General features: G+C 43.4%; 1 protein-coding gene across 1 annotated transcript in view; it reads right to left on the bottom strand.

Moving 5' to 3' along the window:
• Positions 1–16,216, bottom strand: part of si:ch211-51h4.2 (uncharacterized) — a 74,924-nt gene that overhangs the window by 40,865 nt on the left and 17,843 nt on the right. Inside the window, exon 10 of the mRNA XM_056603268.1 lies at positions 12,346–12,469. Coding sequence (XP_056459243.1) covers positions 12,346–12,469 — 124 coding nt within the window. The remainder of the gene's footprint in view (positions 1–12,345; positions 12,470–16,216) is intronic.

The raw sequence follows: 16,216 nt of genomic DNA, 5'->3' as shown, positions 1-16,216 counted from the left end.
TTGTGACAACATTTACTAAATAGATTACACAATAAAATATTGAATAAACCTGGCATAAAGTTGAACAGCTAAAAAGACACTGGAAATGCACTATCAACGTAAATTCCACCTTCATCATGGCTACTTTAACTGACTTCTGACAGGTAGAATTCAGCAGAGCCTTGCATCACGCTCAGACGAAAGCAGGGCTGTCTTCGACTAAGAATTTGTTAGTTGACTAATCCATCAACAAGTCGTTGACTATAGTCATAGATCTTTCTTTTTTAATTTAAGAAATGTCATAAGTCACAAGTGTGGTGGGAAACTAACCATTATTATTATTTGAGTTTATTTATTAACATTGAATTATAATTATTATAAGGGATGCAAGAAATACTAAAAAAGTTTGGATCAATTTACACATATGTAATATTTGTTTTAATGTGTTTTTAAACAGTCAATGTGCATTATAACCACACCAGAGTTTTGTCTGTACCTGCTTTCTAGTGTTTTAGAGCTGGCCGGATACACTTCTTAACTGAGATTTTAGTGTTATATCCATTGCGAACATTCCATTGGGGATGTGATTCTCTGGGGCCGGGTACTTTGTAATTAGCCTATTGGGTAGAAATATTGACCAAAGGATGGCGCTATGGCGAGGAGTGCTTCTGCCAGATAGTCGTTAACACACCGCCCCCATAGCACTACGCTGCTATGCATCTGACTTTCAGTCTTGATGTTGGAGTGTTTCTGGCGAGCTGTCATTATTGTCAAATTTGTCGAAGATTATTGTCAATATTGTCCAGCCCGTCAACCTTAGCGAACTAGCCTACTTCCATTTATACAAAGACGAGACCTTGGGCGACTGTTCTAACAATGTAAGCATGTGCTCATCAAATGAAAACGTTGACTACTCAACTACCACAAACCTTAGTCGACCAAGAGCCCCACGACTAATGGGTCAAGACAACCATTACGGCTCTGGCCTCGGTGATCCTACCTTCATTCATCGTTTCAAATGAACAGGGAAAAGCGAGGGAACCATTTTCACTTTTCCACACTGACGTCTTTGAGTATCTACTGTAGAGAGCATATTGTCTTTTGGTATCATCAAACAACACAAGATACAGAATACCGCAACATATTTGCCGTTATGTTCTTGCATATGCAAGGAATATAAACTATAACCGTTTCTCTAGAGCACCATTTGGGATAAATGGTGATGAATGATGAAGATTTTCTTCTGCCTTACAATAATGTTGTACCCTTTCTCCATCCTATCCATGGAGAAAAATATTTGATCAGTTATTCTCAATAGCAATGAATGGAGTTAACAAAAGTTCCGATTCTGATTCAGGGGACTCCAATAATTCTAAAGGAAATTGCACTGTTATTAAGTAAATTACATTTTGTTCCGATGTTACACAAAAATAATATGACCCTTATTGGGGGCTTGGTAAATTGGACCAAAATTGTAAATGTCATTTTATTAAACCATAATGTGAAAGCAATGAGCACAGCACAATATTTGTTTTGGCTTACAGAACAACTTGGCTTACAGAATGTCCCTTATGCTTACTGGGCCTAAACTGTACATTCAATTCAAAAGATATAGAAGAAGCTTCTTCCTCTGTGAAATAATACATTAAATAGGATTACGTTTAAAGCTTTATATCTTAGACAAAAAGGTCGCTGCTGCTCTACTCTAAAATAAACTAAATTCATTTGGTAGAATGATTCATTAAAAATAAATCATTAAAATGAATATTAATAATCAAAACTAAAAAAAAATGTTGTAATTCTTAGGCCTTATCATTGTGAACGTGTAATAATTAATAATTCAATGACTTATTGATGATCAACTTCTTCTAACCAAGATCATGAGTTATTTTTCTGCAGTACTTAATCCAACAAATCCACCCAGAGAACTAAAACCTCAACAGTAGACACTGCTCATGTAGTTAAAAGAACCAAAACCTCAACAGCAGACACTGCTCATGTAGTTAGAGAACCACATCATCAACATTAGACACTGCTCATGTAGTAAGAGAACCAAATCAACAGTAGACACTGCTCATGTAGTAAGAGAACCAAAACCTCAACAGCAGACACTGCTCATGTAGTAAGAGAACCAAAACCTCAACAGCAGACACTGCTCATGTAGTTAGAGAACCAAAACCTCAACAGTAGACACTGCTCATGTAGTAAGAGAACCAAAACCTCAACAGTAGACACTGCTCATGTAGTTAAAAGAACCAAAACCTCAACAGCAGACACTGCTCATGTAGTTAAAAGAACCAAAACCTCAACAGTAGACACTGCTCATGTAGTTAAGAGAACCACATCCTCAACATCAGACACTGCTCATGTGCAAGAGAACCAAAACCTCAACAGCAGACACTGCTCATGTAGTTAGAGAACCACATCCTCAACAGTAGACACTGCTCATGTAGTAAGAGAACCAAAACCTCAACAGCAGACACTGCTCATGTGCAAGACAACCAAAACCTCAACAGTAGACACTGCTCATGTAGTTAGAGAACCACATCCTCAACAGTAGACACTGCTTATGTAGTTAAGAGAACCAAAACCTCAACAGTAGACACTGCTCATGTAGTAAGAGAACCAAAACCTCAACAGTAGACACTGCTCATGTAGTTAGAGAACCAAATCAACAGTAGACACTGCTCATGTAGTAAGAGAACCAAAACCTCAACAGTAGACACTGCTCATGTAGTTAGAGAACCAAATCAACAGTAGACACTGCTCATGTAGTAAGAGAACCAAAACCTCAACAGTAGACACTGCTCATGTAGTTAGAGAACCAAAACCTCACAGTAGATACTGTTCATGTAGAGGGCTGAACAAACCAACATTTAAAAAAGCATCACAGGCAAGGCCATGTATGACGCATGCATGGCTATAAACCTGACGACCAGGGTGTCGTTCAAGAGTGTGTTCAAGAGTATAACTACAGATGAATGAGATTCAAAACGGCGAAATTGAGGTAGGGCGACAGGCGACTAAGGTGGAATTGTAATGATGAGTGGTAGGCTATTTGGAGCAGTTTTAACTCATCTGTTTAATAATTGGACTTGTTCTATTGAGAATGAACACAGCTGTTCCCATGCAGGGGCGTGGAGTTCGCCTCATATTTGTAGAATCATATCGTTGTAATGACGCAAAGCAAACAGAGCATAAATTATGACTGTATTTTTTTGTACTTGCTTCAAATAAGACTTTTGTATTTTGGCTTGACTGTACGAATAGGTTAAATGCTAAGAGAATGTGAATCAAAATGGACTTTTGCCTCAGTTTATGTTCAGGCCGACACCTTAAGGCTTCACAACAATTGGCCCGAAGCCCAACTGACTTGCCGTCACCTGACGAGCGCTGTGCTGTTTTGGTCTCCTCCAGGCCAGGGGTGCGTGTATGTGTGTAAACTCGCCAGAGCTCTCCAAGGAAGTCCTTTAAGCTTAGCCCCAGAATACATTTAACAACATGTTCCCTGCAGCAATCCGGCTGACCTCTACTAACTCCTGCCACTGCAAAACCAAAAAACACACTGGCACTGTTTGCAGCTTGGGCTCAACAACCATTGTTGTGTCCCTCCACAAGACAACGTGAAGCCAATGTTACGACACTTGGTCATGTGGACACCTAATGCTGTTGCCATACTGTTTGACAAGGAAAAATCCTTTATACTAAATAGCGATTGATAGGTAATGGGAATGTTTCATGATTCAGCATTTGTAAAAAAAATTATTGGGATACAATGAATATTAATTAAATACAATTACACTAATGCAATCGAAAAGGAGAGAAAGGAGAGAACTTGGATTTCAGAACTTTTCTTGCTAAATAAGGCTGTATATTTGAGTAGTGTCCACCCTGAACTGATTTACCACTGCTAAATAATATTGTTGCATAGAACTACTAGCAGGAGTAATATCTGGGGCTCCCCTTACAACCTCAGAGAGGAACAACATGTACTGCTGTTCGCTTGAAAAATGACGATTGGCTGCTTATATGTTAGACTGCAGCACTTAAACAAAACAATTGTGAGAACAAAGCAGGCCCATCACTCCGCAACCAGCCCGCAAGCCTCATATTCATAGTGAGCGGAACTTCAGCAGCCAACTTTGCCAGCCCCCGCACCAGAAAGTCCCCCATTCAATACAATGGGAATGTACGGAGAAAACACTAAGTATAAAGTACTTCTGTCCTTACTCCTCTATGTTCATCAATCTTTATCATCTTATATCCTCTATCGCTTTTTATTATATATTCATCTATATTCATACCCTATTCTCTCTCTCTCTCTCTCTCTCTCTCTCTCTCTCTCTCTCTCTCTCTCTCTCTCTCTCTCTCTCTCTCTCTCTCTCTCTCTCTCTCTCTCTCTCTCTCTCTCTCTCTCTCTCTCTCTCTCTCTCTCTCTCTCTCTCTCTCTCTCTCTCTCTCTCTCTCTCTCTCTGACTCTTTCGCTTAAAAAAATGTGTTCCCCGCCTAAGTACACCCAAGATGGAGACATTAATATTTCAGCCATATAAAATAAAAATCACTTTTGCCGGGGCCGTAAATGGATGGTGCTTGATAGTGTGTGTGTATGTATGTTTGTGTCTAGTGTTATTTCCCCCTGGCAGCGACGACCTTGCTCGCACCCCCATCAAACTATCCCTCATGTTGATGTAGAGCAGGGCCAGCGGCCCTCAAAGTCCTGCTTCCGATGCCCCAACTAAATCTGCTGTTCATTTATGTGACTCTATAAGCAATAAGCAAACACTAAGCAACACATATAATACATAATTATATATACATATACATAATGTATATATATGTGAGGGATAATGTATAGAACGCCGGTCATTATCGGGAAAATAAGGGCTTATTTTCGATAAGACGTTCTATACATATCCCACTTATTACACGGCTACTTGCCAAAATGAAAAAATTAATTCACACGATGTGTCTTTTATAATGAATTTGTTACCAGCATTCGTAGTGTTGATCAGCAGAGAAATTGTCTGCCAAAGACGCAGACGTCGCTTAGCAACCGAGTACACTGGGGTTGATAAGTTACCGGACTACTTGCGGAGTGGTATGAAAATCCACTTTCCTTGACAGCTTTCAATTATACTTTGCAACGTTGAATTATCAAATATGATTCCCCCATCGGAAGTTGTGAAGGGCCCATGCAGGTGAACGGAGCGTTCCACGGCATTGAAAAGAGCCGGGTAATAATAAGCATACTGTATATATATGAATATGAATATGGATGGAAACAAACAAATATTATTTGTAAATATACACATATATATATTGTTGCTTAGTGTTTGCATATTCATCTCCATGTGCATATCTATGACATCTACTGTAGGTTCACTTCCGTCTCCATGATCTTTGAGCCGCCAAGAAGATTGCATTGTGTGTGTGTGTGTGTGTGTGTGTGTGTGTGTGTGTGTGTGTGTGTGTGTGTGTGTGTGTGTGTGTGTGTGTGTGTGTGTGTGTGTGTGTGTGTGTGTGTGTGTGTGTGTGTGTGTGTGTGTGTGCGCGCATGTATTTGCTCGTTTGGCCTTGTGGGCTCACTTAGCTCGGACGCCTGCCATCAAAGCAATCTAAAATCAATCTGTCCTATTTCTCTGTTGTTGTGCCTCAAGGATGCGCAGGGGCCCTTAAGAGGATGCTTCCAGTGGCTATCGTGACTCGAACCTTCAGGGAACACGGATAAAGCCATCGATTTAGGGCTGGGCCGTCCTTCAATATCATTGCGTTCCCCCCCATCGCAGCGTATTGACACCAGAGTCATATTTGGTCATACCTGCCTGCACAGACTTAGTTCATATCAAATTAAGTCGTGGCAATTGGAAAAGTTGACTATTTCAACAGGTGTCATGTACACACTTGTTTGCATCATTTCCCTTCATGGCCGCTATGTTCCCAGATAGGATGCAGAGCAGCAGTAAAGTGACAGATGTGCCATGCTGATGTTCAGAGACTAGGACTGGGAACTACAGCATGTTGTCCACAAGCCCATTTTATTTTGAATAAACTTCACTAGGAAGCGATTATTGAGATGTGCTGACCAGAAGCCATTCAAGCGAAAGGAGAACAGAAGTTTTGAAAGAATAACAAAGAACCGCCTTTCCTGCGTTCAAACTCATGTGGGATACTTGACGTCTATTCTGGTCCAGTCCATCCATCGACGGTCTATCCACTAATAGCTTTAAAAAGAGCCTCTGAGCTTCTTCAAAGTGTGCCTATTCCAAACCGTATGGGTGAGTTAAGCATCTACATTGCCTGAATATGACAACTTACCTTCCACTAAAGCTACCTTTTGATCTCCAAACTAATTTCCTTAGTTTGATTACTCTAGTCCCAGCCAGCCTCTGATATACCCAGAAACAGGTGCCTTTTGTAGAACGCAAAAGAGGAAGAATTCCCCACTAGGAACCTGTGGAGATTTATTTTTGGTCGTTCGGTCCTTCGTTTTGACACGCTATGCTGCAGTAGACAGGAGGAATACGGCGCCGTGAAGAAGCATAACTGTGGCACCAAAGACACTGACGATAAAAGCATTGTCAGACTGGGCGACACCCGCTGTGTGGAGAACACCCTGGGTAGGAGGAGTACAGGAAGAGCAAGGAGAGAGGGCTCAATGATTAATAGAGGTGTGTTGGGAGGTGAGGGTGGACGCGTGATGCTAGGAGAGGAGACAGCGGAAATGGACGGGGAGGCACAAAGAGCAAGAGAGAGAGTGTGGGGTAATCCAGAGTTATTATGAGGCAGCTGAAAAGGCGCCTCTGAAAGGCAGCGGTGGGGAGGAGAAAGTACGCAACAGGGGCTAGGCAGGCTTTTAGGAGGAGAGGAGGAGAGGGAGAGGGGAAACACCGGGAGCGTAGGAGGTGGAATAAGAGGAGAGTCAACAGACGGAGTTAATAAAACATCAGAGAGAAGATATGGATCTTCCTCTACTCTGAGGTTTTCCTTTTTTTTTTTCGTCTTTCCGGTGCACTTGTGGGTGCCACAATACAGCAGACAAAAGGCTCTCCAGTGAGAGAGTGGACATGCTGAACCATTAGGAAAGGTAGGGCCACGAGGTAACAAAGGCGCAATACTGAAATGGTTGTCACCGACATCCCCGCGACCGAAGCCTCTGGGGTGGAGGAAAGTCATTTCCAACAGAAATAGCTTGTTTCTCCTCAGGACACAAAAGCCGACATATTGAATGGTTTTGTATGGGGGACGGGTGCTCAACTTTACATGTCTTATCCCTTCACATCACACAAGGCACACCTCTCGGACCCTATGATTGTAGTAGGTATCACCGGGAGTTAAATATATCCTAACTATATCCTGTCACCCTCTTCTTCAATCTTTTTTAACCTTTTTCTGTGCTGCCAATGACGTGATGATTGGAACTTCACTATGATTTAAGCATGAAATAATGCAGTTTTGCTACTCAGTCAACCAATAATAATTCTTGAGTAAAGTATCGAACATGACTCAAGAGTAAGTAAAATGAGAATAAGTCATTATAAAAATCCATCCATTCTCTGTATCTTGACAAATATTGCATAAGGTTGACTTTCATTCATGTTCTGTATTATATGTTATTCAGTGTGAAATGTTTAAAAGAAAGAGAGAAAGAGGCAAGCATCTAGTGCAGTGCTGTACCCTAAAATTAGAATATTTTAAATGTTCTGAATGGAATCAAAATCTCTTGTGGATTGAAATGAAAAAGATTATGTGCATGATAATGAAAATCCTGTTCGTCCTAACGAAAATCATGTGCATCATAACGAAAATCATGTGCATCATAATGAAAATCATGTGCATCATAATGAAAATCATGTGCATCACAACGAATATTATGTGAGTCATAAGGAAAATGACAACAGGAAGGGATGTCACAGATCCATCAGCAGTGCTGAAAATGATTCTCTCTGCTAGGACACGTCGTGCATATTTAGCTGTTCAGCTAAATTGAATGGTACAGCATTATTTCTATACGCTGAAACACATCATTCACAGGTAATTACGATTTGTATCAGTCCAACGTTTCTACCTACTCTTCTCAATGGGTTTTTTTCTTGATCGGATGTGAACACTGTGCGTGAGCAGAGAGAACGGAGCTCTCTGTCTCCAGAGACCGGCCACTCTCTGATTTCATAGACGTATTATATTAATTAACGTATGTGATATTAGTCTAAATTAGAGTTCAAAATGGCTAGTAGCAGCCTATATTTACTGTCTAACTGAAGGCAGATGCTTGACGCATAGACGCATGAATAGACGTGCACATTGTCGTCATACTGTGAAAAGTAAATCTGTTTGTAGTGGTCAAACATTAGTAGGAGCTGCTGCGCCTCGCATATAGACAGCTGGGGGGAAACCCTGGGATAGATGTTATCTGATCCTCATCGACCAGATGTTGAAAACCCACAATAACAATGACATTGTGCTGATTTTGTCTCCTAATCAGCTCAGCGGCTCCAAGCGCTGTTCACCACCACTACGAATTCCTCCCCGTTTCCTTTTGTCCACATTTTGCGTCTGGATCATTTCAGCCTTGACTCAGACGTTCGACAGCAACCTCGCTCATCCATCTGCCCTGACTGTCTGGTCTGTGCAGCATCATATGGTAGCAGCAGCATTGCCCTGGTAGTTGGTAGTGGTGGAGGATCAACACAGTGGGAGTCCAATCTTTTCCAACATGCAGGCAGCTGTCTCCTAGGGGGTTATAGCGAGGGGCTAACCTTGCTTGCAGGGATGCGCTGTTGAATGGGAGCGCCCCCTGCCATGTTAAAAACAAACACCTGACCTTGAAAGATAGGCCACCTTTTGGTGAACACACATCAACACACGTGTATACTGTACACGCAGAAATGCATGTGTGTTCAAGGGTAAGTATGCACATATCCACACACACACACACACACACACACACACACACACACACACACACACACACACACACACACACACACACACACACACACACACACACACACACACACACACACACACACACACACACAGGCAGTCTGATTTATATAGCTACAGTTACACACACACACACACACAAACACACACACACACTCCTCCCAAAGATTTCTAACACAGCAATAAACCAGGAAACTAATAAATACATTTGTAATCCCAGCATCAACTTTGGGGGAAATAAGAGACCCAATCCTGCAAGGTAAATGTTTGATTTGCCACTTCATTGAGGTGAACGCATAAAAGGTAAACAGAAACCCTGCCACTAAATGAATATGATGTTTAAGACTAACTACATATTACCCTTGAGGCACTATATGAAATGAGGGTGAAAAACAGCCAGCGGACACAAAAATAACATTGAAAAAGTATTGAATTAGGGAAAAGTAGTGCGGCTGACAGAAACAGATAAATAACACAGCTCCTTCGTTGCGATGTGTTGCCTGTGTATATAATGGTGGTGCAGTGGTAGCCTCTCTTCTCGGGGGAGGTTAGACATCTTGATATGGCCCTTACCCAGTATCAGGCACCATCCCGGGTATCAGTGCTAGATAACGATTGTTATCAGCTATCTGTACGGAACACAGTAGGGTAGAAACTGTGGCAGAACAAAAGCCATGGTTGTGCAGCAGAAGATGGACCTCCTGCACGCAGTGCCCCTCTCTTCAGAGCAGCTTTAGTGTTAACCCTTTGGTTTTGTTTCCCCGCCTTAAACTATTGGGGGATTAAAACATTAGTGCCCAAAGCAAGCCGCCGCAAGCCACATCCATTTTTAACACATCAATATTTCATCCGGATCCTTTTACCCCCTTTCAGGAACTCACTTCAGACCACTCCAGACTGAGACCTGGGGCACGATGCAGCCTCCGCATGCCCCCCCGCCCCCACTGCTCTCTGCTTCCTGTTGGGGCTGGCTCCCCATAAACAGCAGGAGGCTGACGGGAAGGGAAATAAAGGGAGAGGCTCATCAGCATATTCAGCTGGAGAAGTGGAGAGGGGGCGGGGACTGAGCCGAGAGATTACTGCTGACTCACGCCGGAGCCTGGTGGGGGGGTCATTGTGCATGTGGAGAGAGAGAGCGGGAGCGAGAGCGAGAGCGAGAGAGAGAGAGAGAGAGAGAGAGAGAGAGGTTGTGATGATGCAGGCCACTTGCTTGTACTCGGTGTATACGTATATGTCTGCTTGCAATGAGAAAAAAAGTAAATAAAATATTTACAGAGCGGAGTAGAGGTCACTTTAAAATGAGCGCGATGGTTCGTCAAGATTTTTCCTCAGGTTATTTGATAAAAAGAAATCATAGAGCTGAATAAGACACCATTTCAGCTTTGTGGATTTTTGAGCACTCTAGCCTGTGATTAATCCGTTTAACGAATCACGGTCAAGTATCTATGTGATAGTCACCATGGTCACTGTGCATATTGAAAGAAATGGCAAGGTAATAGCTGAAAACACTCAACACCACTTTAAATTACCGCTATCTTTTAGGTATTGCTTATTCCTCCCGGCAGCAGTCGTCCCTACAAGCCAATGTTAACTTGCACTGCGGTACATGTGTATACTTGAATATTTCAGTATGCCCGTTTCACTTTCGGCACCCCTACACTTTATATTCATAATAAATGCTGGTGCTTTTTTGTTATTATTGTGTATATCATGTATACAATGCCTCTTTTTATATTATGTATACTTTGATACTTTTGCTATGCCCAATTTGTGACGCTTTGATTAACTTAATTGACTACATTATTGTCGCTTGCCTTGTCTTAAGAATTTCCTTGCCAAGGACGCCCCTGTGTTGTAGTGTACATTTGTCAAATAAACTGTAAGACAATATGACACTTGTATAAGATGCTTTTGATAAAATAACAATGTGCAGTTGTATCGCAAGAGTTTAATTTTCAATGCCATCTTTCTCCAAAAGAATGTTAGCCTACTTTTAGATATCAAACAAGAAAACAACCACTAAAAATAACGTCTCCCAAACATGGATGAATCAAAGGGTGCACACCCACTTATCATAATCCCCCCCTGCCATTCGCTACACTATATGCACTTGGATTAAAAAGTGAAACTCCATTTTAATTGGATCCTCTAAATACATAGGATAGTTCAGTGAAAGGACAGCCCATAAGCTTGTCTTCCTCAGGCTGTATGAAGTTGAGGGGTCAATCCATCTGTCCTTTTCACCTGGTCAATTCTTATTGGAAAATAAGAACCAAGTATTAACGTAACGGATCATTCTGAGGGTAGGCGCGATTGACCACTAGTCCTTAAAGTGAATGTGATGGTCACTGCACCCAGAAACAGGTATACCATGAGCTGTTCAGTTCAAAGGAGACGAAAAACGCATTCCATTGCATGGCCCGGTCAACTGGCTAGATACAGAAGCATGAGACATAGGGTTAAATAACAGAGTGAATGAGAGAGAGAGAGAGAGAGAGAGAGAGCGAGAGAGAGAGAGAGAGAGGGGGGGGGGGGGGATGTGTTTGTGTGGGTTATGGAGGAGGGGTAGTTTGGGGTGGGGTCTGCGCCCCCTCAAGGCCAGCATGCAGGACACGATCATTGGAATACTATGAGGCTTTTTTATGATGGAACATGTTGGTCTGCCATGTTTCTGCCCACAAGGGACAGATAGTGTCTTTCTATGCGAGAGAGACAGAGAGACAGACTAACAATCAGATAGAGAGAGATGGCGAGCGTGGGGGGAGTTTTGATATGGCGGGTTCTCCATTTGTTCTCAGAGGTCTAGAAAAGGCAATAAAATAGTGGATGTTGTTCACCCCACCTCTATCTCTCTCTTTATTTCCCCGCTTCCCCTGCCCCACCCCCCACCCCCCACACCCACCCCTTTCCCAATTTATCAATTTCCCTGCCCATTTTCAATATGAACAAACTCCCTCCTTCCTCATCTCCCCGCCACCCATCGTATTCCCCTGGCCTCACCCCAGTGCCATTTTAATAAGTATTTTTATATTGCGTTTCCAAAGGTGTTCAGTGTTATTTGCATTCAAATACAGTTATGGTGCTGCGTCAATCACCAGGCACAGGTCTAATACTGTTGTTAGGGGAGGCAGTTTGTCTATCTCATCGTCCCCTACGCATGAACACACACACACACCCACCCACACACACAAACACGTTGTGTACGCACACACACACTCAGACACACATACACACACACACACACACACACACACGTTTATGCACACACACACACAGGTTCTCTGTGTACAGACTATCATTTGCATTTCAGTTCAATGGAACCCCCATTATTTTGACACAAACATGACAAGATATGCGTATCATGTCACGATTAGAATACCAAAAGCCATCAAAGCAACAAAGATGAGACATAGTTCTGGTTACCGTGACGATGAGCAGGAGTCCTTTGAACAGGGTGAGCAGGGAGGTGATTGGCTGTATTATTAGCTGAGCCAATAGGATGGACAGAGTCAGGATCCAGGTGAAGAGTGGGATCACATAGATGTGGCTGTGGGAAATGTGCAGAACCCCCCCCCCCCCAACACACACACACACACACACACACACACACACACACACACACACACACACACACACACACACACACACACACACACACACACACACACACACACACACACACACACACACACACACACACACAAATGTTTAATAACAAACGTTGGCTACATTTATTGTCAATGCTTTACATGGATATCATATGTCATCATATTGATTAAATAGAATCAAAAGGTCAATGACACGTCAAAGTATAATAACAGACAAAAAATAAATGCAAATGTATGCAAAATGCATACATTCATAGCCTCATCCCCAACAAAAGTGTACTTTTTCTCCTAGTTACTGCATCCTATCCAACACAGTGTACCATATGCAGTCCTGCGCTCCACTGATTGGAACAATTGGACAATCAGTCATTTAAATAAATGAACAAGCAGGTGGTCAAATAGCGCGGAAATAAGACCCAGCCAGCCGTATTATGCGAATCCCAGCCCGACAGTGAGACAGCCAGAGACAACCAATTATAATACAACCATTCTCAATGACCAGAGAGACAGAGCGAGGGAGAGAGAGAGGGACGGAGAACGAGAGAAAGAGTGACAGTCCCTCACCGCTAAATTCGCATTTCATAGATATTCTAGTAGTCCGCCCATTTCTTATTTTATTCCCCTCCATCTACATTTCTCTTTCTCCCTCCATAATACAGCTGTCGAAGAACTTTGAAGAAAAGTTATCATCCACACTTTGTATACTGTAAGTGCGCTACACAACCACAAAGACGCACGCACAACAGAACAGAGCACATAAAGACAACGTAGCTTAGGGATTGTTCCAGAAGTGTGGGGCACATCGGGGTGTGATTGCATCTGTTGTAAATCATTGATGATATGCAGCTCAGAGCGTCTCTATTTTTAACTTTGACATGGGAAAATGGTGCAATGAGAACATCGAGAATGCACTGTGAAGGCCAGTGTGTGGTGAGCATCACCCAGGTGGGGGCTACACTGTGGCCCCCACACACACACACACACACACACACACACACACACACACACACACACACACACACACACACACACACACACACACACACACACACACACACACACACACACACACACACACACACACACACACACACACACAGAAAGACACACACACACACACACACACACACAGAGAAACTAACGCACAAACACAAACAGACACACAGACACTCACTATCTAAAGCGCATTGAGTGCCTTGGAAAGAGCAATATAAATGCAATGAGTTATTATTATTATTACATTACAAAAATGTCCTTGCAGAGTTGGTGGCGGGAGGATGGGGGGGGGTGGGGGTGCGGGTGGAGGACGTTACCGATAGTGCAGCGGCACATTGCAGGGAGAGGTTTCGACTGGGTGCGTGCGTGTGGTTTATGTCTATTGACAAGACGTCTACTGCGGCACGGGGACTTAGAGAGGTCGGCTTCGGCACAGAGACCCTGCGGCAAATCAACCTATTGATTGTCTGCCCCCCCCCCCCCTGGGCCTTGTGGGATGCGGGGGTGGGGGGGAGAAGGTGTTTTATCCGCACCACGCTCTGACCAACGTTTCTCACTTTAGAAAGCCCCCCCCCACAGCACACTTCCCTCCCTCGCTCCTTCCCTCCCTCTCGCCCTCCCTCCACCATCATCCCCTCTCCTTAGTTTAATGAATCGCCCAGGCGTGCAGGCGATGGAGCAGTTAGACCTACCTCCTACTCACAGGCACGCACACACACAGGCACGCACACACACACACACACAGGCGTACACACAGGCGTACACACACAGGCGTACACACACAGGCGTACACACACACACACACACACACACACACACACACACACACACACACACACACACACACACACACACACACACACACACACACACACACACACACACACACACACACACACACACACACACACACACACACACACTCCCACCACAGAGAATCTGAATAATATTATTGTGGGGTTAAGCGCTTACTGGGGCATGACAAAATAAATTAGCTCAGTTAGCTGATAAAAGGTAATTACAGAAAGGCATGAGAGATGAGAAGAAATAGGAGGAGGAGGAGGTGCCAGAGAGGAGGAGGAGGTGTGAGAGTATAAGAAAGTGAGAGATTGCTTTTTAAAGAGGCGCATGTTTTGTCACGGTTCCATCGATACCAGCCCTGTCTAAACGGCTTGACTCCACCAATCCGACAATACTTGCCTTTTTGTGGGGGGGTTGGGATATGAATGATGCTTAAAGACTGAGTGAAGTAACATTCTTAGTTCAGTAACACAATGCAATCCCAAGTAGACCAGGACATTAGGGCGTGATTAAACGCAGGGTCGATCAGGCAGCGATGTGTATTGATCCGTCATGAGTTGATTTGCGACGTGAGCGAGAGTGCTTAGGGCTATAGACCACCCAGCAGTGACATATATATATCAGTCGTGCATGGAATGTGCACACCAAAACACATGTGGCATAATCACGCCTTCATTTCTCTTTAAATGAGCTGTCAAGTATAGAATGTAATTTCCTCTTTCCTGGTTGGGGTTATCGGAAGTTACATCCCCAAGCAATGGTTCATTTTAATTGGGTCCATTTTTGATTCTTCATTTCAAAGTTTTGAGCAATAAATTCCCAAACGTATGAATCCCTTTTTATTTGACAGCACAGTTGATTTTTCTGTCTGAGGGCACAGCTCATGATGTTTGTGTGATTTCATTGAAATGAACGCTTCTTCCAACAGTATGCAGGTCTTGCATTCTTTACTGCCCAAACAAAAGGCCATTGGGTCTGGCAATACAACCAGAAATGCCATATCGACCGAACCTTGGACCAGAGACATCCCTGCGCCAGCCCTCTTAAGAATTATTTTCAAGATAAAGCGAGCTCTGTGAAGAGCATTCTGCAGTGAATGTGAAGGCTCAAAGCATCCGACATCAGTGGTTTCCTGAAGTCGGTCGCCCTGTGCACCCTCATGGCTGCGCCGTTCTCCCTTTCTTTTAGTGTCTCCTCATAACTCTCAAGAGAGGGAGCAGGTGTGCCCACTTCACAGGAGCTCATTCATGTGCAGGCACTCTCCAGACCTGAGAATGAGGAGCACCTGTCTCGTTTCTTATTCAGAAAACGAAGTCATCTGAATATCCTGTTATATCTTGTCGTTTTGAATTGAATTGTTAGACAACAGATCTTGGTATGGGCCAGTACTCAAAAGAAGATGATCTCAGTAATTTCTTAATCCCAGAAGGAGTGCTGCACTGCGGACTCCTGCAGGCTGATAGTAACCATTCATGCAACCACAGCGTCTCCTCTAACATTCCCTCCAGCAGTGGGGTTGAGCTGTGTGCGAGCACTGTGTTGATGTGTATTTTTTTTTCTCACTAATGTTAGCGCAGTACGTTCATATACACCGGGCAGTGCATGGACTACGTACGTTCATATACACCGGGCAGTGCATGGACTACGTACGTTCATATACACCGGGCAGTGCATGGACTACGTACGTTCATAAACACTGTGCAGTGCATGGACTACGTACGTTCATATATACAGTGCAGTGCATGGACTAAGTACTTTCATATACACTAGGCAGTGCATTGACTATGTGCCGTCACTCTCCACTCATGCCATGCAATGTAAGAGCAGCGGAAGGAGCTTGAAGGGCCTTGCTCAATGAGTTCAGACTAATATTGTCAAGGGCACGGGAC

Source organism: Gadus chalcogrammus, chromosome 12, assembly GCF_026213295.1.
Source record: "Gadus chalcogrammus isolate NIFS_2021 chromosome 12, NIFS_Gcha_1.0, whole genome shotgun sequence".
Taxonomy (NCBI): domain Eukaryota; kingdom Metazoa; phylum Chordata; class Actinopteri; order Gadiformes; family Gadidae; genus Gadus; species Gadus chalcogrammus.
The sequence above is the reverse complement of the archived record's forward strand: the minus strand, read 5'-3'. Positions and strand labels throughout refer to the sequence as shown.